We start from the raw sequence: 22676 nt of genomic DNA, 5'->3' as shown, positions 1-22676 counted from the left end.
AAATATTTCCTAGCCGTTAAAATATGTTATATTGAACAAGATCAATTGGTAAGTTAATAGTTAGTGTTTGTTGTGGATTTTACTATCGTAAGTTAATATATACTATTTAGAGTAATTCATTTTCAGGATCATTCGTTTTTAGAATGTTTTATATATGTCACATTTGATCACAAAATATTTCAATTATTCTGTTGTTGTAAATTTCACATGTATTTAGATATTCACAAAATAATAACAATAAGGAAGAAAACAATAATATACTATTAGATTATTCTTAGCTATTATGAATACGACATTTTAGGACAATAAATAAAAAGTAAACTATATATTTCATGAACAATAAAATTGTCTAGTTTTAATTCTTTTAACTTAATATTTACGGTTATTTATTTTTAACAGAAATAGTTATGGATCGTAGTTGGATGAATGCTAATCGTTTAAGTGAAGTGTATCAGAAAGGTGTGGAAGAATTTTTAGAATTTGCTTTAAAAAAACTTCCTAAAAATGAAGGAAAATTTTATTGTCCTTGTGTTAAATGTTTAAATGAAAATCGCTTATAGTTTCAAGAAATAAGAAATCATCTTATTTGTTATGGGATATGTCAATCTTATACAAAATGGATATGGCATGGTGATTCATTAAAAAAAAAAAAAGATAAATGATTAAAACGTTACTTGAAATTAAGTTAAGGGACCACATATGTAATTTAGTCAATGTTTTATTAGATTGGTTTCTTATTTTAAAAATTAATTATTTTATTTTTTAGATTTTTGAAATAAAAATAATAACTTTTTGATTTAATTTAAATGACATGATATATAATTTTTTGATTTAGAATCATATAAACGTATTAATTATTAATATGTTATTAATTAAATTAAAATTATGAAAAAAAAGTAAAATTGAAAAATAAATTTGTACAATATTTTATTCTAATTTTATAGATATTACTCATTCTAAATTATCTTATCATATATTACGTTATTTAAAACATCTTATATCATAATTTTTAATTATAAAAATCATACAAAGATATTAAAACTATTGATTTTTAAATAAAAACACAAATTTTGTGGATAAATAAAAATAAAAAAAAAATTAAAATTACAGTTAAACTTAAATAAAAAATAGAGATGAGAGAGAAAAAATAAAGAATTGTAAAGGTGTGTTAGAAAAAATTGCACTAATGGAACCAAATCCCGCAATTAGAGATAAAGATCAACTAATATATATTAAATTAAAAGGTTGATATTGTTTATTATTAATTTGTTAATTGTACCTTAAAAAATGTATTAATGGTTTTACCTTAACTATAGTGTAGGATGTTAAATAAAATTTAATTTCTATATAGTGTTGGTTTAAATAATTTTTGTATTGTCAATTGATTACAACTATTAAACTATTAATAATGTTTAATTTTTATTAAAATTATTTATAAAATCAATCATAATTTACTAACTAAATAAAATCTGTTAGAATTACAGTATATGTAAATTAAATTATTTCAAATAAATAAATTCCTGAAGTTGATTCTGATGTATATATAACTACTCGATAGTTTTATGTAAAGAATCAGACTCCAAACAAAGTTTTGCCTTTGGACATGTTAGTGATTTGAGTTGGAAGCAGAAGAAGTATTGAAAACATAGGTCTAGAGTTGACTTTACAACAAATAAATTACTACTTCTAGTTTTATATAGAACAGAAAATTTGATTAATAAAAATTAATATATTTTATTAAAATACACTTAGTTAAGTCGTTTATAGCCACCAGACTTAACAAATGAGGTAGATGTATATTTAAGTCCATCGTCCGTATGAACGAGATAACAAAATGAGGTGGTGACAATTTTGTAAATATGTGAAACATGTTTAACACGGTTATATTGGCAACCGACTTAAGAAATACCATAAAAATAAAAACAAAAAATTAATATATTCCATCTTCCTCTGGATCCTGAATCACTCACCACTTAGATTTTGACTTCCTGCCTTTGTCAACTTCACAACCCATTGTCGTTGTATCGTCGTCAAGGTTTGATTCTCAAGTTCAATTACATATTTTATCTCTTTCATTTTTTAGAATTTGTATGTGGACAAAATAGGGAGCAAAACAATAGTATTATATGTACCGAATTTTATCATTTGTTAAAAATATAGAGGTCTAGATGTTTATAAAACAAAATAGGAATGCTAGGTATTTATGGATTTTTTTCATATATATATATATGTATTTGTATACAAAGGCATATTAAGTAAGAGGAATACTTATAATGAGAGGTGAGAACAACTAATTGTTTCAAGAATGAATAATGTTGACTTCGAAATGTCTGATGCATCTGATACGCATATAGATTTTAGTTATGCATTTAAAAATTATAAGGTAAGTTTAATATGAATTCATATTATCTTTTTATGTGTAATGTCTAGAATATGATTAATTAATATTGTTTGTATTATACATTGATACAAATATTTCCTAGCCGTTAAAATATGTTATATTGAACAAGATCAATTGGTAAGTTAATAGTTAGTGTTTGTTGTGGATTTTACTATCGTAAGTTAATATATACTATTTAGAGTAATTCATTTTCAGGATCATTCGTTTTTAGAATGTTTTATATATGTCACATTTGATCACAAAATATTTCAATTATTCTGTTGTTGTAAATTTCACATGTATTTAGATATTCACAAAATAATAACAATAAGGAAGAAAACAATAATATACTATTAGATTATTCTTAGCTATTATGAATACGACATTTTAGGACAATAAATAAAAAGTAAACTATATATTTCATGAACAATAAAATTGTCTTAGTTTTAATTCTTTTAACTTAATATTTACGGTTATTTATTTTTAACAGAAATAGTTATGGATCGTAGTTGGATGAATGCTAATCGTTTAAGTGAAGTGTATCAGAAAGGTGTGGAAGAACTTTTAGAATTTACTTTAAAAAAACTTCCTAAAAATGAAGGAAAATTTTATTGTCCTTGTGTTAAATGTTTAAATGAAAATCGCTTATAGTTTCAAGAAATAAGAAATCATCTTATTTGTTATGGGATATGTCAATCTTATACAAAATGGATATGGCATGGTGATTCATTAAACATGACAAATGTATCAGAAAGAGAAGAAGTTCGTGAAGATAAGGACAATCGGCTTGAGAACATGATTCTTGATATTGGACAAGAGTCTTTTCAACGTGCACATGTTTTTGCTAGTTTGTGCAATGACAAAGAAGAGGCTTTGTATCTGGGATGCACTAACTTCACACGGTTGTCTGTGGTGCTGAGATTGTTCAACTTGAAAGCGAGAAATGGATGGACAGACAAAAGTTTCATGGAACTGCTTGAGTTGTTGAAAGAAATGCTTCCTGAAGATAACACATTGCCAACCCTTTATTATGAGGCCAAGAAGATATTGTGTCTAATGGGTATGGAGTATAAGAAAATACACGCATGCCCTAATGATTGCATACTAAACCGAAATGAGTTTAAAGAGTTGAACCAATGTCCTGTGTGTGGGTTATCACGCTATAAAGTGAAGGATGATAATTCCAATTGTGATGAAACCATAACAGGTCCTCCTGCAAAGGTGTTATGGTATCTTCCAATAATTCCAAGGTTCAAACGTCTTGTCAACAATAATTCCAAGGTTCAAACGTCTTGTCAAGAATGGACATCTAAATCATTTTTCGTCTGGTCAAGAATAGTTAGAAATGAGAGACATCTTTTTTGTACTCTATATTTTGTATTTACTTCTGATATTTTATATTTTGATTATTAAATGGTTATATAAAATTGTGGTTAAAAGTACAAAATTTTGAATTGAAATTTAATACAAAATATTGTATGTATGTATGTATGTATGTATGTATGTATGTATGTATGTATGTATGTATGGAGCAAGAGCATAAAAAAAATGAGAAATTTATTAAAAAAAAAAAATTTAACTATATCTATTAAGTCAGTTGATCAAAAGAACTGACTTAAAAAGATGATTTGTTGAATTGAATTTATGATGTTTAAGTCGGTTAAGTTAAACAGACTTAACATGACGAAGCTCTGTTAAGTCGGTTCATGAAACGACTTAAAAACAACATGTTTATTAAGTTGTTTGCTGTTAACTCGGACACGGAACTGACTTAAAATGTACATTTTAACCGACTTAAAAAGGTAAAATTCTACTAGTATGTTATCTTCAATTAAACAATATGTAAATTTATAAATCGGTATGATGGAATTCATAGATAGAGGAAAATAATAATATTAAATTTAAAATATCCAATTTAGAAAAGAAAAAATGTGGTAAAATGTATCATGTTAGTGAATTAAGAGCAACAAGTTTGACACAAATGATTAGGATATGCAAAGTTGAGAATTATCTCAAACTTAAACAAGTTTAGTCTTGTCAAAGGTTTGTCTAATTAATCTAAAGTTTAAATTATATGTTCTTTGTGAGACATGTCAGCAAAAAAAAAAAAAAAAATCACTTTTGATTTAAAAATATTGTTTCCACTTCTAAATCTCTTAAACTTTTGCATATTAATTTATATATTTGGTCCAACAAGGGAATCACCCATAAATGACAAAAAGTATGGATTTATCATCATAGATGAATATATCAAATGAATATGGAAAAAATCTTTAATCCACATAGATGAGTTATACAAAGTATTTTCTATCTTATGTAATGAAGTGCGAAATGAAAAAAGTTGTTGTATAATAATCATTCGGAATAGATACATATTAAAAGTTGTAACTTTTTTCTTAGTGGACTAGCTTATAAGCTTGACTGGTGAAATGAAATATGTAGTAAACAAACTTTTCCTTAAGTAGTTATTATAACTAGTGTTTGAACTTATTTTTGGTAGGATTTTATATTTTACCAGCAAAGACTTTGTGCTATCACATAGGAGATGCGTCATTTTTATTTTATATTTGTCATGTTTAGATTTCAAACAAAAATTTTAATTTTATATATTAGTGACAAATATTTATGTCATGATTCTTTATATTTTCACTAACAAATTTTTGTCGTGTCTTTATTTATGCATCAATTGTAATTATACTTATTTTTTTTATTTACAAAATGATTCTATGATTTCAACTTTAACGACTCCGATAAATCTTTAATATTAGATTACAATTATGTAATTTTGCATTGAAATTACAAATCTTTATTTGTATAATTATATTGTTGTCTCATTAATGCATCTGCTAGTGATCCTACTTTACTTTATATATCAAATATTTAGACGATGATTACGTGTTTATATGTAGTTTTATTTTTCTGTTTTATATTTCAATTATCTATATATTGCAAAAAAAATTTGGTTTTTTGTTGCACTTACTCATTATTGTATTTTGTATTAAAAGTGCACAATTATTGGCTCCATAAAACATTATTCATCTTCTCTATTATGATTATCATAGTCAAAGAACTAAAATCAATTTTCATACGAAAATAAGTGGCATGTCTTTCTGTAGCCACCCAATTTTAGTAATATTGGATAAATCTTCACATCAGGGCTTTGGTAGCAAAGAATATTGGGTCTCCTATATGTTTTTTTAAAAGTTTAAAGAGAGAATGATGGTGCTCCATTCTAAATTAAGAAAAAATCGTGTGATGCGCATAATAAAAAGAGACAAGATAGAATAATGATAGGATAAACATTATCATATTATGTGTTTGATACACACATGATAACATGATAATATTTTATTTTATCATGTATTTAATACACATCTCATCATGATTTGATATAATATATATTATATTTAAATAACAATTTATAAAATATAAAAATGTAAATGTAATCAAATAGAAAAATAATTAATAGAATTTGATATTAAACTTAAAAATGAAATATTAATAGTTAATTTAAAAAATATATATGATTTTACACAAGGGTAGTTTTATCTTTTTATATAGTTTAATAAATTAGTATTCACAATTATAAAAATATAAGTTAATTGAAATTTTAAAATAAATATAATTTGTTTACAAGGTATTCTTGTCATTTATATATATATAATATATATATATATATATATATATATTATATATATATAAATGACAAGAATACCTTGTAAACAAATTATATTTATTTTAAAATTTCAATTAACTTATATTTTTATAATTGTGAATACTAATTTATTAAACTATATAAAAAGATAAAACTACCCTTGTGTAAAATCATATATATTTTTTAAATTAACTATTAATATTTCATTTTTAAGTTTAATATCAAATTCTATTAATTATTTTTCTATTTGATTACATTTACATTTTTATATTTTATAAATTGTTTTTGTTATACTTATATTTTATTATGTTGATTTTTAACTCAACTCATATTCAAGATAGAAATTTCAACTAGAGAAACAAAATATGATAGAATTATAGATTAACTTATCATATTATGTTCATTCATCAAATATTGGATTCAAACATAATATAATAATTTATGCTTATGTTGTCTCTTATCCTGTCCATCAAACTGATCATAAGTCTCATTAAACACTTATAAAAAAAATTACATTTATATTCATTTAATATAATTAAAAAAAAATTAAATTCACAATTTATCAAATCTAATATATGATTTATTAATTATCAACTAACTTTTCAGTTGTAAAATATAAATAAAAAGAAAATGTTAATTTTACCTTTAAAATTAAAAGATAGAATTATTTTTAAAAAATAATTTTTTTACAAATGTAATAATTTTTTAAAATTAAATTAATTTGAACTTATTTTTACTATTAAAAAAAAAAAAGTTATCTTTTTAGGGAGTAAAGGAGTGATGATTTCCCAAAGGGTAGAGTAGAGGAGCGTGGAAGAGACGCGGGAGCGAATAAGGTTGTATTGTTGTGTCGAAGCATGTGTGGTTGGGGGGTGGAAAGAGTAAAAGGCAAAGCGGTCCCCTTCAGATGTGACCAACTGCTCCACTCACACAATGCCTTTGTCTCTGTCCTTTTGGAAATCTACGCGTCTTGGGTTTCCCACTATCCCCATTCTTCACATGCAAATGCAATGCATCTTCTCCTTTCTTTTGCTAACACAATCTTAACTTGAGATAGTTTAAATGATGTGATATCTCATTTCATTGTATATATTTAATTATTTAATAAGTAATAGAAATAGATATTTTTTAAATTAAAAATAAATTTAAAGAATTTTTTTAATGAGTAATTTTTTTTAATTGTAATATTTTATATGTTGGTTATTTTATATCATTATATTAGATATCAATTATTTAGAGCATTTAATATTATCATTTTTTGATCAAAATATATTAGAGAGATTAAAACTGAAGTATTTTTAATAGAAAATTAATTTAGTAAATATGTAAAAAAAATAAAACAGAAACTCTAGCTAAATTTATATCATAATTCATCCAAAAACTTTGTATATATTCAATATATCATAACATTTAAATTATTATGAATCTAAAACTTTATTCAAGATAGTTACTTCAAAACTCACTTTTAATGATAGAATGTTATAAATTTTTTTACATCAATCATGTATAAAAATTTAACTCTTAATAATTTATTTATTTCATTTTAATCTTTTAATTTATTTATCATTTTATCCATCCTCACTCCAATGTCATTTTCATCACATGGCCACTTTGAAACTTCTAAATGTTTGTTTTTCTTGTAAGCTTTTTATTTTTTATGTTCACATGAATTTGATGCAACATGACATGCCCCTACTCCTCTTATTTTGAATATACAAAAATTAAGTTTCGTGGTCACAAATCTATATTATAAAAAAATATATTTTATATTAGACTATTATTATTTAAAAATAAGAATTTTATTTTGTGTAAAAAATATTAATTCTATTCTATTTAATGATATCATTTTAAAAATTTCTTTCATTAAAATTTATTTTAAATTTTCAATAATTTCTTTTATTTATATTAAATTTTTTAACATTTAGTATTATTTTACACATTGATCCCTTATGAGAGAATTAATTATATGTTTTTGTATAGTTTTTATTATAAGTTGTAAAAAAATATAATTAATGGTGTACTAGGAAATAAATAATTAACACAATTGAAAATTTAAAAGGTTAGGATAAGTAAAAATCTTGAAAGAGTCATATATTTAGGGATGGAGAGAGTATATTGTAAATGAATTAATTGAATTTTTTAATGACAACAAGAAAATTAAATTAATGAGATCACTTACTATTCTAAATCAACATACATGGTTTTTGTTGGTGTTGGTGTCGTTGTTTATATTCAAAAAAGAGAATACTTCTTACCCTACAAATACAAATGAGTGCTATAAATCGAAAAAGAAAAAAACAAATAAGTGCTATAAATCAAAAGATAAAATAGGGTGCCGTAAACTGTAAAAGAAAATTCATCATGGTAAATGTTTTTTAATCTTCTTTTAATGTTGAATCGAATTTCGTTTTTATTTTAATTTTGTTACATAATTAGTTTTTTTTTATGCGATCAATCAAATTTTTTTTGTTAGTTAAAAAATATTTACATTGAATTAGGTACAAATAAACTTTTTTAAAATAGACAAGGTCAATGTTTTTTCAAAAATTTATTTAACTAAATCAAGTAAATCAATCGTTGAAACGCCTTTTGGTATTCATAAATCAATTTTTTTGTTGTTGAACCTACTTTGTTAAAGTAATATTTGCTATTATCATTATTATTATTATTATTATTATTATTATTATTATTATTATTATTATTATTATTATTATTATTATTATTATTATTTTCTCTCACAATAAATATTATTTTAATAAAAAAATTAAATTTCGATAATTTGAAAATATTGACCTATGTGTGTGTCTACACACACTTTTAACATATTTATTAATTTATTTGCTATTGGCCAGCCCTTACACAATTAAATGGGGAGAGAGAATGGTGTCTTGAGTTCAAGCCAAGACAACCACACTCATGTCTCAATAGTGCTTACCACTGCCCTACATCATAAAGACACATGATTTTTATTTTTTATCTTTAACGTATTTAAATGGTTTATTGTAAAATACAATTAAATAAACTATCATATAAAATCATAACATTTAAAAGGTCAAGTTTTACCACAAAATAAGTTATACCATATAAATAATGTGTTTGTGTTTCTCAAAAGTCTGCGTTTGTCAGGATGTTTGGAAGATTGGTTTGGAGGATCAAATGTTTTGTAATTCAAGTATTTGAGTTAATGTATTAAAGTCTTCTGAATGATGGGACTGAATGTAGCCAAGTTAGTGGCGAAATAAGATAAATCTATTTGTCTAATTATTTATGCTTTCATTGTTTGCTGCCTCTAAACCCAATTGCTTCTTATCTAAGTAATTCATAAAAACCAACCAACTTTCATCAAATTAGCAAAAAATTATCAACTTTGTCAAACACAATTCAACCCTCTCTCGTGTTTGCACTTTCAATAACTTGTAAAAGATCATTTTTGAATTGAAAGGTAACTGTAAAAATCCTTTCAAGGTTGAAAAGGGAATTTTGTAACTGATCAAGAGTGATAAAGAAAGACAGTGTGAATGCAAGAGCGTTCTTGTGTCAAGCATATTAGTGGAAAACCTCATAGATTGTAGGACTGGATGTAACCCACATTGGGTGAACCAGGATACATCATTGTGTGATATTCTTATCCCTATCCTTAGTTATTTCTTACTCACTAATCACATATTACCTATAAATAATTTGCTTTATTCATTTTTAACTCACAAAGAACGTTCTGGACCTTTTGTTTGTAACTAAGATTGATTTTGAGTTAATCTAAACTAAATTCAGAAATTAACATTTTTTAAAAGGATCACAATTCAAATCTCACTTCCTTGTGATTGGTATTGCTACTTCAATTGGCATCAGAGCCTACCTCTAAGGCTAAACACCTAACAAGTGTTAGAGGAAAAGATTCAAGAAGCAATGTCAAAAGCCAAGTATATCGTTGAAGGAGGATAATCAAATATACCACCTTATTTTGATGGTACATGCTACTACTTTTGGAAAGGAAAAATGCAATTATTCCTTAAATAACAGGATACTGAAATATGGCACATCATAACAAATGAAAACTTTATACCAAGAGTTGATCAAAGTGATCCAACATATGCTGAAAAGAAGGAAGCAATCTGGACAACAAAAGACAAAGCTAAGGTACTTCTAAATTCTAAAGCTCAATTATTTATGTCTTGTGCTTTGAGCAGAGAGGAAAGTGAAAGAGTTGATGAATGTGATACGACCAAAAAAGTATGAGATGCCTTACAAACTCATCATAAAGGAACAAGTCATGTCAAAGAAATAAGAATTGATATGGGTGTACAAAAATTTGAACTATTCGAGATAAATGAAGGAAAAACTATTGATGAAATGTATTCAAGACTCATAACCATAGTACATGAAACACGTTCCCTTGGCAAGGCATACTCAGTCCAAGACAGAGTAAGAAAGATTATGAGATGTTTCCCCCATCATATGGAGACCAATGGTCACATCCATAAGTCAAACTAAAAATCTCGAGACATCGAATTAGAAGAGCTCATTGGAACTTTAAGAGCACATGAAGTACTGCTGCAAGAGGATAAACAAACAAAGGCAAACTAATAGTCTTAAAAGCTTCACAAAATCTTCAAGAAAGCTCATCCTCCCAACATGATGAATAATAAAATTCGAAGGAAAGAGAAATTAGCATAGAAGAAGCTGATAAGGAAGTAGTTCTTCTTACAAGAAAAATTCAAATAATAGTGAGAAGAAGATATCAGATCAAAAGAAGTTTTCAAAGAAAAAGGGGAAACTGTAAAACTGAATGTCCTTTAAACAAAAATGCACCAAAGAGATTTCTATTCAAGAAAAATATCCATGGTGGTCACTTGGGATGATTTTGAAGAATCAGACACATAAGATAATGAAGAAGCCAACATATACCTAATGGAAAACTCAGAAAGTGATGAGTTTGGTTTTCAAAATGTTAAGAAAAAGCCACGAGGTTGCTATTTAACTTGTGTTTGCAAGTGTTTTATTACAAGATATGTGATCAAATACATTCATACAATAATGAACGATCTTACAAAGAAATAAATCGAGAACATCATGACTTACTATACTCTACAATTCCAATAAAATATTTTCATTAATAAGTTTTGTGGAAACCAACATGTGAAAGTACTATTCTTTATTTTTCCTTAACAAGAATAATTCAATAAAATTACTATTATTTTCATAAAAGCATCATCCCTAAAAATACATATTCGTTAATACATTTTTACTAATAATTGAACTACTATAGACTTCTAAAAAGGTCAATATTTTTCACCATTTTTCTTTTCTAACACTAAAATGACATGATATATAAGAAATCAATTCTTGATGGACACTCATAATTTTCTCAATAGTCGAACTATACATTCACTAAAGAAAACAAAAATATTTTGTAGCTTGGAAGTTGTTAAATATTCTCCTATTTATTTATTTATTTTGGTACATAAATGCTCTTCATTTAAGTATTGCTATGTTTTGTTTTTGTTTTTGTGACAAGGTTTAAATATTGTTACTTGGTCACCAAATGTCGCAAATACGGATTGTTCTGATCTTTTTCCACGTACAGAAAACATTGTGCACGACATTTTATGCGAAAATGATAATATTCATGATCACCATTGTGTTCCATTTCTTTTTCCAATATATAAAATGAATTATTTAAATTATTTCGTGATCACCAACGGAGATTAAATTTAGTGAAAAAGTTTAAACCGAGTTCTTACAGCATAGTAAATTTATGTTCAAATCTCAACTGGAAAATGTTTTAGGTTTAATATTTAATATATCTCAAATATGATTACTTCTGATGGATGAAATTTATAAAAAAAAATAAAATTGTTATATCATATTTAATTTACACTTAATTGTAGTTTTGATACATTATATTTATTAATTTATGAAATTGGTCATTCTATTTTAAACTTTAACAATTAAAATATATTGCATCACCATTTTTTTAATTCAAAAATTCAAAAGAGGAATAAAAACTATAGAATTTTTAAAAAAAATATCAGTTTTACAAATGAACAAAATTAAAAGACTTTAACTGCAATATTTATAGATTTTCAATAGAATTATGGAATGTGACCTTATAGCGTGGACTCAGCAATTTTTTGCTTTTAACTCAATGATCCAAGGATTTTATACTATTTTAAATTTTGAGTTTGCTCTAAATTAACATTTAGAAAATCTGACTTTTTAAATTGTGTTTGGAGAGTGAAGTCTTTTTCATATCATGTTTATCACATTTGAGACTATTAACAAATATATTAATTTGTTATGTAGATGATTGGAGAAGACTATCACTTTCCCAAAGCTCATTATTAGTTATAAAGTAACACTAATATACAAATACTTCTTTTACAAGCAATATAATTAGAATAAGGACTTCTATAGTATTTTTTATAAATTAATATGTTTTAATATTATTAAATTAATTAATCAATAATTGAACATATGACTTTAATGAATTAGTATGATTAGATCATAAATTTAACATTACTAAAATTTAAAGTTTTATATTATGGGTTTCCTTTGATTTGTGATGATTTTTAATAATGAAAATAATGTATATAGTTGTTAGAAACTAAAATTAATAAACAAATATCATATATTATTAATTTAATCAATTTTAATATGCAATATTTAAATGTTGATGTAGCTGAGTTGGTGAAAAACTAAGTTAATTATTGATTAAAATTTTATTTATTACTACCAGTATACTTTTTTCATAATACCATAAAATTGTAAAATAGAATATATTATATATATAAAATTATACAATACAGTGGATAATACTTTAGTGTGATTTGTTTTTCGATTAGTATTGTTTGATTTTGATTTTTATTTTTGGAGTTATCTGTCCCTTGATGGTCACGTAGAAAAAGGGCATTTGTTGGAAAGAAAAATGTCTCCATATGCATGAATAAAAATAATTGTTTAATATTTGGAAAGAAATAAAAAGGGGAAGTTCGAATTGAATAAAATAAGTAAACGGGTTTTGGCAAGAGGCACCAACTACCACCAAATTGTTTCCATAAATGGAAAGATTCCATTCTCATGTGCATTTCTTTTGTTGTTTACTTTCTAATTCTATTTTACTATATAGTATATTTATAAAATAATTTTTTTTTTTTAAAGCCAGAAAGCAATATGATTCGTGGCATTTTAGTTGTGGCCCGTTATGTGAGTGATCACGTGCGCGTGTGAAAATCCAGCTAAAGAAGGGATCAGATCATATATTCCGATTCTGAAGAGGAACATACACTACTACCTTTCTAAAGAGGTTTACCACTTAGACTTAGTATAAGTAAATCTTAAGTTTTAGATTTTTTTTTTTTAATGGAAAATATTAATAAGTGTTATTGAGAAGCTTGTTAAAGATACTTATTAAATATTTAAAAGAATAAATTTTGTATTAAAAAGTGTAAGATTTAGATAAGGTTTAGATTTAGGTTCTTGAATTCACCTTAATTTCAATTTTGTTTACATAAATTAATTAAATAAAGAGATATAATATTAATAATGTTAATTTCAATTGTAAGAAAAGAATGTTAATTATGTAATTAGTAACTTTTTATTTGATGAGTCATCATGATTAAAATCTAAAGTGATACATCATTGAATTTGAGTCTCTTCATCAAAATAATTATACCAATGACTAAATTGAAGTCAAATTACAAGGGAAACTTTTTATGTGGATCAAAATTAAAGTGACACATATATACAAGGATATTTTGCATATTTAAGTCAATTATCAATTTGGTAACATTTTAAGTATATTGTCCTACATCAACTTGATTTACACATTTGAATGTATTATATATTATGAATATAGTTGAATTGCGATATCATATAAAGTCAAAATTTTAAATAACACGTTACATATTAAAATAAAGTTTAATTTTATTGATCAATTATTTAATTGGTCTATTTAAAAATATATTTGATTAATTATTTAAATATATTAATATAAAATAGATTTTTAAACATACTAATAAACTATATCAAACTTTAAAAAAAGTCAAACTTAAAGCTAAAAATATGAGAAATGATAGGTTATGTCTAAGCCTTGAAATGTTTGATCAGACAAGTCCTAAGTCTTGTTAAGTCTATCTCGAGCCAAACTATTTCTATTGCTAATGATCTAAATTTTTTTATCTATTTCAAAATTCGAATTTAATTAATTAAAATAATAATTTATAAAAAATATATAAATTGGTCCAATAAAAAGACTAATTGATAAATTTATTGTGTAATTTTATTGGTATAGCAAAAGATAATTATATCCCCTAAACTGTCTACGTAAAACTTATTTTATAAGAATAAAATAAGTTATTAGAAAATGTAATTTTTGTTAGGCCTTTAGAAAATGATATATAAATTAGTTGAATGATATTATAGAATTGTATTATTCAAAATGTATTGAGTTTGGCTTAAATTTTTGGATCATTAAAATTGACATTTTTGTTACTTATATTTGATTAAATTAAAGGGGTACTTGAAATGTTTTAAAGATATTGTGGACCATTATAAAGATATTTTAAAAAATAATTTTTGATAGAATTTTTTTTTAAGTTTCAATTTTGTTTTGTTTAAGTTAAATATCGACTTTGGTATGTTTTTAGTTTTGCCCTATCTTAAATTTTTTCCTTTATTTTTTACTCAAAATATATTTCAATTTTTTACTTTTACAACCATATACATATTATCATTAATTCCGTAAAATATGAATGAGTTGATGGTTAAATATCTAATACGAATCATGCGATTCTTGTTACATGGAAAAAAATGCTGATGTGATATCTCATTTCCAAAATTCCCAATTATAGTATGGTAATTCAATGTTTTCCACGCTATTAGATACATTAGTTAGTTACACTTGGAAATTAGTTATTCTTGTTTCGTTCGGATTGGTACTTTGCCGAAATCGACGTTAAAGACTCGATGGTGGGGTGTATCTGCAAACACTCTAACGCTCAATATTAGTGTGTTTTTGAGGTGGAGTTAGAGGTTTGATTTTAACCATACCTTTAGTGGTGTTAATAAGAGGTTTGTATAGTTAACAAATAAGTGATATTGTGCTTGAACCTAATTTGGAGTAGACCAAAGTTGAGTCTGATCCGGCACAGTTGCCTCCCAAGTCGATTGCATATCCTAGCATAATGAATGACTTATCATCCTAGTCGTTCGTGATGTGTTAACCTGCAAGTAGTTGAAATCGACAACATTTATGTACATACATGAGGGATGATGAACATTCTAATGCGTTTTGACTTGTGTCATGATTTCGTTGGATGCATAACTTTAAAAGTTACCCTTTCATATTCATTTGCATTTCTTGAATATTTCGACTATCGTGTGATTTTTTGATATCATTTGTTTCTTTAATGTTTTGACTACCGTTTGAGATGATCTTTTTTAACTGATCCACCATCACTATTGTGAGTATGAATTCCAAACGACATCATATTAATTGATTATTTAAGTCTTATCATAACTCTTGATATATATATAAATATCAACATTTTCATTATCAAAATAACTTCTAAAGTATACTTTTCTTTCATCAGTGAGTTTTATTAAGAATATAAATAATACACAACATCCATTAATTTTCTGGAAAAAAATTTCATTTGTCTATAAGGAGAAGAGCTCCATCAAATAATGAAAACAACAAGTTACCAACAAATTCATATATTAAAATCTTTCCAGAATATATTGAACTACTGGTATTTAGGTCACTACATCAAACCATGTTCTAGATATTCAATTTTAAACGGGAGACGAGTGTCATAGAATTTTATATTTGGTGCGATAAAATTTAAATATGTATTTATGAGTGATGATAATTTTCAATTTATAAATTGATTTTATAAAAATTGAATTAGTTGAAACTCAAATTTTAATATATCATTAAAATATAGAGTTCATAATTGCAAAATTAAAACTAAAGAACATACCTAAAGGAGGGTAGTGAAAGAGGTTAGTTGCTTTAGTTTGAAGCACCACACATTCCTCCCTACCTCACTTATGTCTCCTTTGAAACCCCAGAAATTAGAATCAACCACGAACACAAATACAATTTAAAAAAAAAATGATATTTTCGTAAAGAAGAAAACTCTTAAAAGAAGTGGAAATGTTATATACAAATTTAAACTAGTCTACTTTTAAATTATTCATTGAAAAGTAAAACACATGTAAAAAAAAATATCAAACCTATGACAAAAACAGATTTGCAAACTAAAATAAAATTGCATATGTAGTCTTGGACTAGAAATTTCATAAATTTAGTATTAACATCACAAATTCAAACTCTCAACTTAGAATCATTCGTCCATAAACACATAGAGTTTAATGACAAAGAAAATTTTCATTTTGCCATAAATTGAATGAATTTTGTGGAGTAGAAGTTGAACACAGTTTCAGATTAGGGTTTTTAGAAATAATATAGCCCATGTCAATAATTTTTTTACATGTCACCCGCACCCACGCTACATTAATATTTATTTTACATGTTATAAGTGTCACATCAAATATATAACAGTTAGTTCTCTTCACTTTTAATGAAAAGATGAATTTTTTTTATAAAAAAGCAAAGAAATAATTTGTATAACAATATAAAAATAAAAGATTAAAATAAATTTTTTAATTTAGTAAAAAGAATTTTAAAATAAATAACAAAAATGTGTCTTAAATAAAAGATAAATACCTAAAAAATTATAAGTGTGAGAATCAACCACTTTTTGTTGCTAGAGAGAAAAGATACTACATCTATCTCTAAATATAGTATCACAACGATTCAATCACGAAAATAAAAAAAAGTTGATTGTTGTATTAAATTTATTAAGAATTATATTGTTTGTACATATATACTCTATAAGAGAGAGAATTAATTAAATTTTCATTATAATATTTATTGTTAATTGTAGAAAAAATATATAAATTAATTAAAAATATATTACTAAAACAAATAATTAATATAATTACAAATTCAAAGAGAATCTTATAAAAAGAGTGAGAGAAAAAATTATCAAAATAATTTTATATTTAAGAATAATAGTTTTGTTCTTCTTCTCTTTATTTTTCACTGAGGTTTATCTTGGTGTATTATTTTGTCGTGTTGATTGTTCAACATCTGTTTGGATGAGCATTTTGAATTGAATTTGCAAACCCCACAAATAAATTATTGAGCACAGTAGGTTCCACACACCTCACGCGATTTGAATGGTTATTATATTTTGAGTTGGTAACATGTGTGTTTGTATGCCATTAGTCTATTAGACAAGTTCTAGCTATGTGTTCGTACCCTACTAGTTGTCCAAATTTTACTACACAATTAATCACCACACTTTTCATTTTTTCAAATAACTTACAACTTACACTCACACATTTTAAGTATACACAAATCCCATATTTAAATTCAGATTTTTGTAGATTGATAATATTATAATTATCAATTGAGTTGTATCTGCAAGATAATTATAATATTTTTGAACTACACTAATAATGAATTTAAGTCATATATCATAAGAGTTCTATCTAATTATACGCAGTTATATATTTTGACTATTATATTATAATTGAATAATTTAAATTTTAAATTTAATAAAAATTAAAATACACATTAAAATTTGGATCATCCAATTGAAATGTATGTTCACCTAATCTAAATACATTAATAATACAATAAATAGACTATATAATTCAAATGGATGGAGATTGGAGACCTATGGAATGTAAAATTTAAAGAATTGGATGTGTGAGTAATCCAAAATCACGATTAATTAAGATAAATTTTGTTATTGTTTCAATTTTAAAATTGAGAAGAATAAATCGGACCTAATTGTACCAACGAAAAAAAAAAGTCAGGCTTAATTAATTCTAATTGTACCAACAAAAAAAAAGTCAGGCCTAATTAATTCTAAAGGCTAACCCAATAAACGGTTAAAAAGGTAGCCCAAATCAAATTTATTGCCAATAACAATGCCTAAAAAAAACTACCAATATCGTTGACTAGAACGTCTAATGCAGAACAAGGTAAGGGGTCTTAAAAATATTAAAATTTTGATTAACATTAATAGTTATAATTAAACCAAAAATATCATCCAAGAAGAAGAAATAGAGTACAAACAATATAAAAGAACATAGGAAAAGGGAATAAAAATAGACAACTACATGTCAATTAGACACCTTGTTCTTCCCATACTCTAAGAAAGTATTGTTATTAGCCTTGTTTGTTCCTTCCTTTGACATTTGTAGTTCTCTTCTTATGAAATTGAATATTGTAAATTGGTATACTTTCCTCAACACTTGGGGAGGTCACTTGGAGGTGGTAATACAGATTCATTTGGTCCTTTACCATTGTCCACAACAAATGCCATCTTTAGTCCCCATGTTGTATGAATTTCCAAATGGCAATGCATAAACCACACGCCTAACAAAATATAACACCATACTTTAGCATTATATATATGAAAATTGATTTTTAAACCATCTTATCTTTCTACAATAAAATTTGTATCATATTTTTGTCGTTGAAAACGATATTTTAAAAATCTAACCGAATCGAACTATTCAGCCAATAACTAATTAGTTCGCTAATTAGTTTGATTCTAGTCATTATGTATTCTTGTTGAACCTAATTTGAATCACTTGAATCAGGGGTGCCACAACATAAATTTATTTTATTTTTTCATTTTTTTTCAACTTTTAAACACTTAATTACTTGTGTACTTATTTATTTATTTGTCATCCAACTCTATGATGGTTGAATTTATTGAATCAATTAAACCATAATCTCTAGTATAATTTTTAAAATATTTGTCACACATAATTAAACAGTTAATTTTACCTGGATTATCAGCCCTGAATCTAATAGCAGTCCAACCTCCGGCTGGAACACCTATTGTATTCCTCTCGACAGGATCAACAAGGTTAAACTTTTTTGCATCCTTTCTAGGATTATAGTTCCCTTGTCCCCTACCAACTACAAAGAAATTGAACCCATGAAGATGAATAGGATGGTTTTCAGGAGTTATCATTCCAGTATCTTGCAAAACCAATTGAACTGTAGAGTTATAAGCAAGTTTATAAAGCCTTGTCCCTTTTGTGGTACCAAAATTTGTTGGTTGTGTTCCAGTGAAGTTATAAACTATAGGAGGATTTCCAGGAAAATCTTCACTAAAAACACCTTTAATATTGAAAAAATGTGCTTGAAGAAGGGCAATTTTAGGCATCACAAAGGTAACATTGTTAATAGCAGCTACAACACGACTATTATTCACACATGTAGGACAAGGATTGATACCAAGTGAAACAGTGAATAATAAGTTATGATCAATTTTCAATGGAACTTTAGCAGGATATTTTTTGGAGTTTAAGCTTCTAAGAGAGTCTGTGAAAGTAGTAGCAAGTGGAGTAGCATTTTTGGGAGGAAGTGAAGTTAAAGTGGTGATTGTGGAACCAAGTGTGCCTGAATAGTGTATAGTGGCAGTGGCAGTTTTGTTGTCAACTACAATTGGAGCATCCATGAAAGGAGAGGCTGCAACTAAGTATTTTCCAGTTGTGTGTTTTGCTGTTAGAAGAACATTTGTGGTTTGGCCAGGTGCTATCACAATGGTATCTGTTTGAAAAGGTTTTACATAGGTTGCATCAACCTCAACAACTGTTAATTGATGGCTAGCAACCTTAAAGAATAGTTCTTCATTGAGTGCAGCATTGACAATTCTTAGCAAGTATGTATTTTTAGGCTCAACTTCCAATGAAAATCCTCCTGCACAATTAAGAAATTCATTGATTGTACTATTTCTCATAATAAAATTATATTTCTTGACTAAAATACTAATCAACAAAGCTATAACTTAGTTCTTGAAATTTACCTTGTGGAGAACAGCCTTGGATAGGTCCTGGATGACCATTTATTGTGTGTGCATCAGAGATATTTGGAGCCAATCCAGATTTCAAAGCTTCATTTATTATAGCCTCAGTATCTGACTTCCACCATTCACCTGAATAAAATCAAAATGTTTGTCACAATTTTGAAGAATATTTTAAGGTATTAAATGTGTTATTAGTTCCTATATAGTTTAGGATTTTTTAAGTTTAGTCCCCTGCATAACTCTTTATTCAAGAATTAAAATCACTTAATTTTCGTAAAAATAATCAAAACACACTAAGCTTCAAAATTATAATTTTATAAGGATAAAGTTGTATTTAACACTACTCTATATTCTATTAAATTAGAAGTGTTAACAACAGAGTCGTTAATACATTTTATTTGATTGATTTAAATTTATATAAATCCTACCAAAATATATGAATCATATATAAATTTGGTCGGACTTATGTGTATTTTAATCAATCAAAGATAGTGTTGTATAAAGTGTATTTTAAAGAATGAGTTACTAACATTATTCATTATATTAATCAAATGTAAAAGAAAAGACATTTTTATGACATTGTTTTCTAGATTCATGTTAAAGAAAAGAGTCGTAGAACACTGACCCAATACAATAACTTGCTCCATATGAGGTTTTGGAAAAGGGTAAGGAACTCCAAGCTTTGGCAAGATAACCAAGGCACCATGAACAGTGGCCCTAAGCCAAAGAACATGAGCATGCCACCAAAGTGTGCCTCTTTGGCCCGTAAGAGTGAAGTTGTACAAATAGGTCTGGCCCGATTGAATTGGACATTGGGTTATGTATGCTGGCCCATCAGCCCAACCCGTTCTTAATTGTTTGACCCCATGCCTGTTAAATTTCAATTCATTTTAACAACTTTTACAACAAAAAAAACTAAAATGAAAAATAGAAAAAAAATGTTTAGAAAAGTTATCACAAATAAAGGCTAAAATGCAGTTTTAGTCTTCTTACTTTACAAAATATGTATTTTGGTCCCTATATTTTTAAAGTTGTTGACATTTAGTTCTTCTTTTAATTTAAATTTAAATTTGGTGATATAACAACCATTTTAATGACATGTATATGATGATGTAAAATTTAAATTAAATAATATTATTTAATAATTTTTTAAAAAATAAATAAATTTACTTTAAAAATTTCTGAAATAATTTTTGTTAAATTACTTTTTTTTTGTTTATAAAATTTCGAAAAAATATCAAAAAGTCAAAAAAAAATTATTACTTTTTTTAAAAGTAAATAACTTTTTGTGGCTTTTACATTTTTTTTACTTTTAAATTTTTTTAAATGTTTAAAACAAAATAGTAATTTTAGAAAAATATGATTTTTTAATTTCATAAACTTTTAAAGTAAAAAAATGAAAATTTAAATTTTTTTATTTATTTTTATATTTTTAAATTATTAAAGTAGTATTATTTAATTTTAAATTAAATTAAAATTTTTTGTTCCCATAATTTTCGACATCTCATTTACATATCTTTAAAATGATGGTCACATCACCAAATTGTAATTTCAATTGAAAATGATGATTAAATAACAATAATTTTAAAAATATAAAACCAAAATTACGAGAAAAAATAAAAAATTCAAATTACAAATTTAATAAAATAGAGGAAGTAACTTAAATAAATTATGAGAAACTCCAGATCACTTACCAGTGTATGCTAACATTGTATTTGACATGGTTGACCACTTTAATTAGAACATTGTCATCTTCCCTAGCATAGATGGTGGGACCAGGGAACTTTCCATTTACTGTTACAATTGGCTTGGTTGAACACAATCTTGTGGCATTTTTCATCACAACCTACACATAACATAATCCAATTAATATCTACCACGATGAAATGTATAGTCAGTTTAATTCCACATTCTTGAAATCCAAGTATATAAAAGTGTAACCATAACATACACCAAATTTAAGTTCCTTGCCTTGCCCAACATTTCCACACCAACTTTAATGTTTAGTAAGGTCACATATTTTTTAATAGGCACTCAAGACATAAATGTCTAATTGAACAAATTGGAAGATTTTGACTACTAAAGATTAAATCGTAACCTCCTATAATGTAAATTTTTAATACGTGATTGTTGAATCAATAAAATATTTGGATTAAAATTAAGTGATGATTAGCTCCCTAAAAATATTAAAATTTCAAAACATGTACATTAAAACAGCTACAATTATGTGCAAAACAAAGTATACAAAAATGTAAATAAGTAATGCACCTACATTGAACTTGTAGTGGCGAACAATAGCTTCTGCATATAATGGAAGCAAACATGCTACCATCAATAGAATAATTCGAATATGCGGCGTAGCCATGGCAACCCTTTTGAATTCTCTTCTAGAGCTTCTAAATTATTTGCTGGTTAATCACTCTCTTGAAAATGCAATGCAAGATTGAGCAGAAAGAACAACCTTATAAAGAGGTACTATTCTGCTGTAATGTCCCTTTTAGCATTTGGTTGTATAAGAACACTTACTTAATACGTATATGAAGTATAAATAACTCAAATTAAAGACACATAACATAAAATTGTACCAATAAATTATTTGTGTTATTTTTCTTGTGGATTACATAAAGTAGTTTATATATACATATCCATCAACCAGGACATTTTTTGAAGCTAAGCTAGTTTAGTTTATGAAGTGATGTTTTTTGGAAGTGGCAAGATCATATGTTAGGTTTGGTCCACCCAT

At 25.6% G+C, this 22676-nt stretch overlaps 1 protein-coding gene across 1 annotated transcript; it reads right to left on the bottom strand.

The window, feature by feature from the left end:
* Window positions 1-18100: 18100 nt before the first annotated feature.
* On the bottom strand, window positions 18101-22386 carry LOC101513932 (laccase-4-like). Its single transcript, XM_004500172.4, has 6 exons — window positions 22206-22386; window positions 21628-21779; window positions 20559-20803; window positions 19934-20062; window positions 18907-19827; window positions 18101-18489 (listed from the first exon to the last, which is right to left on the bottom strand). Exons 1-6 carry the CDS (start codon window positions 22296-22298, stop codon window positions 18359-18361), a joined length of 1671 nt encoding a protein of 556 aa, XP_004500229.1. The 5' UTR covers window positions 22299-22386; the 3' UTR covers window positions 18101-18358.
* Between the last annotated feature and the right edge of the window lie 290 nt (window positions 22387-22676).

This window comes from Cicer arietinum, chromosome 5 (genome assembly GCF_000331145.2).
Source record: "Cicer arietinum cultivar CDC Frontier isolate Library 1 chromosome 5, Cicar.CDCFrontier_v2.0, whole genome shotgun sequence".
In the NCBI taxonomy this organism is placed as follows: Eukaryota; Viridiplantae; Streptophyta; class Magnoliopsida; order Fabales; family Fabaceae; genus Cicer; species Cicer arietinum.
The sequence above is the reverse complement of the archived record's forward strand: the minus strand, read 5'-3'. Positions and strand labels throughout refer to the sequence as shown.

Excerpts from the sequence above, each read along its gene's own strand:
- LOC101513932 (XM_004500172.4), bottom strand. The coding sequence starts at position 22,298 with ATGGCTACGCCGCATATTCGAATTATTCTATTGATGGTAGCATGTTTG. Across the intron at positions 20,063-20,558 it reads GGAGCAAGTTATTGTATTGG|GTGAATGGTGGAAGTCAGAT; the intron begins GTCAGTGTTCTA and ends GATTTTATTCAG. Across the intron at positions 19,828-19,933 it reads CCAAGGCTGTTCTCCACAAG|GAGGATTTTCATTGGAAGTT; the intron begins GTAAATTTCAAG and ends TTAATTGTGCAG.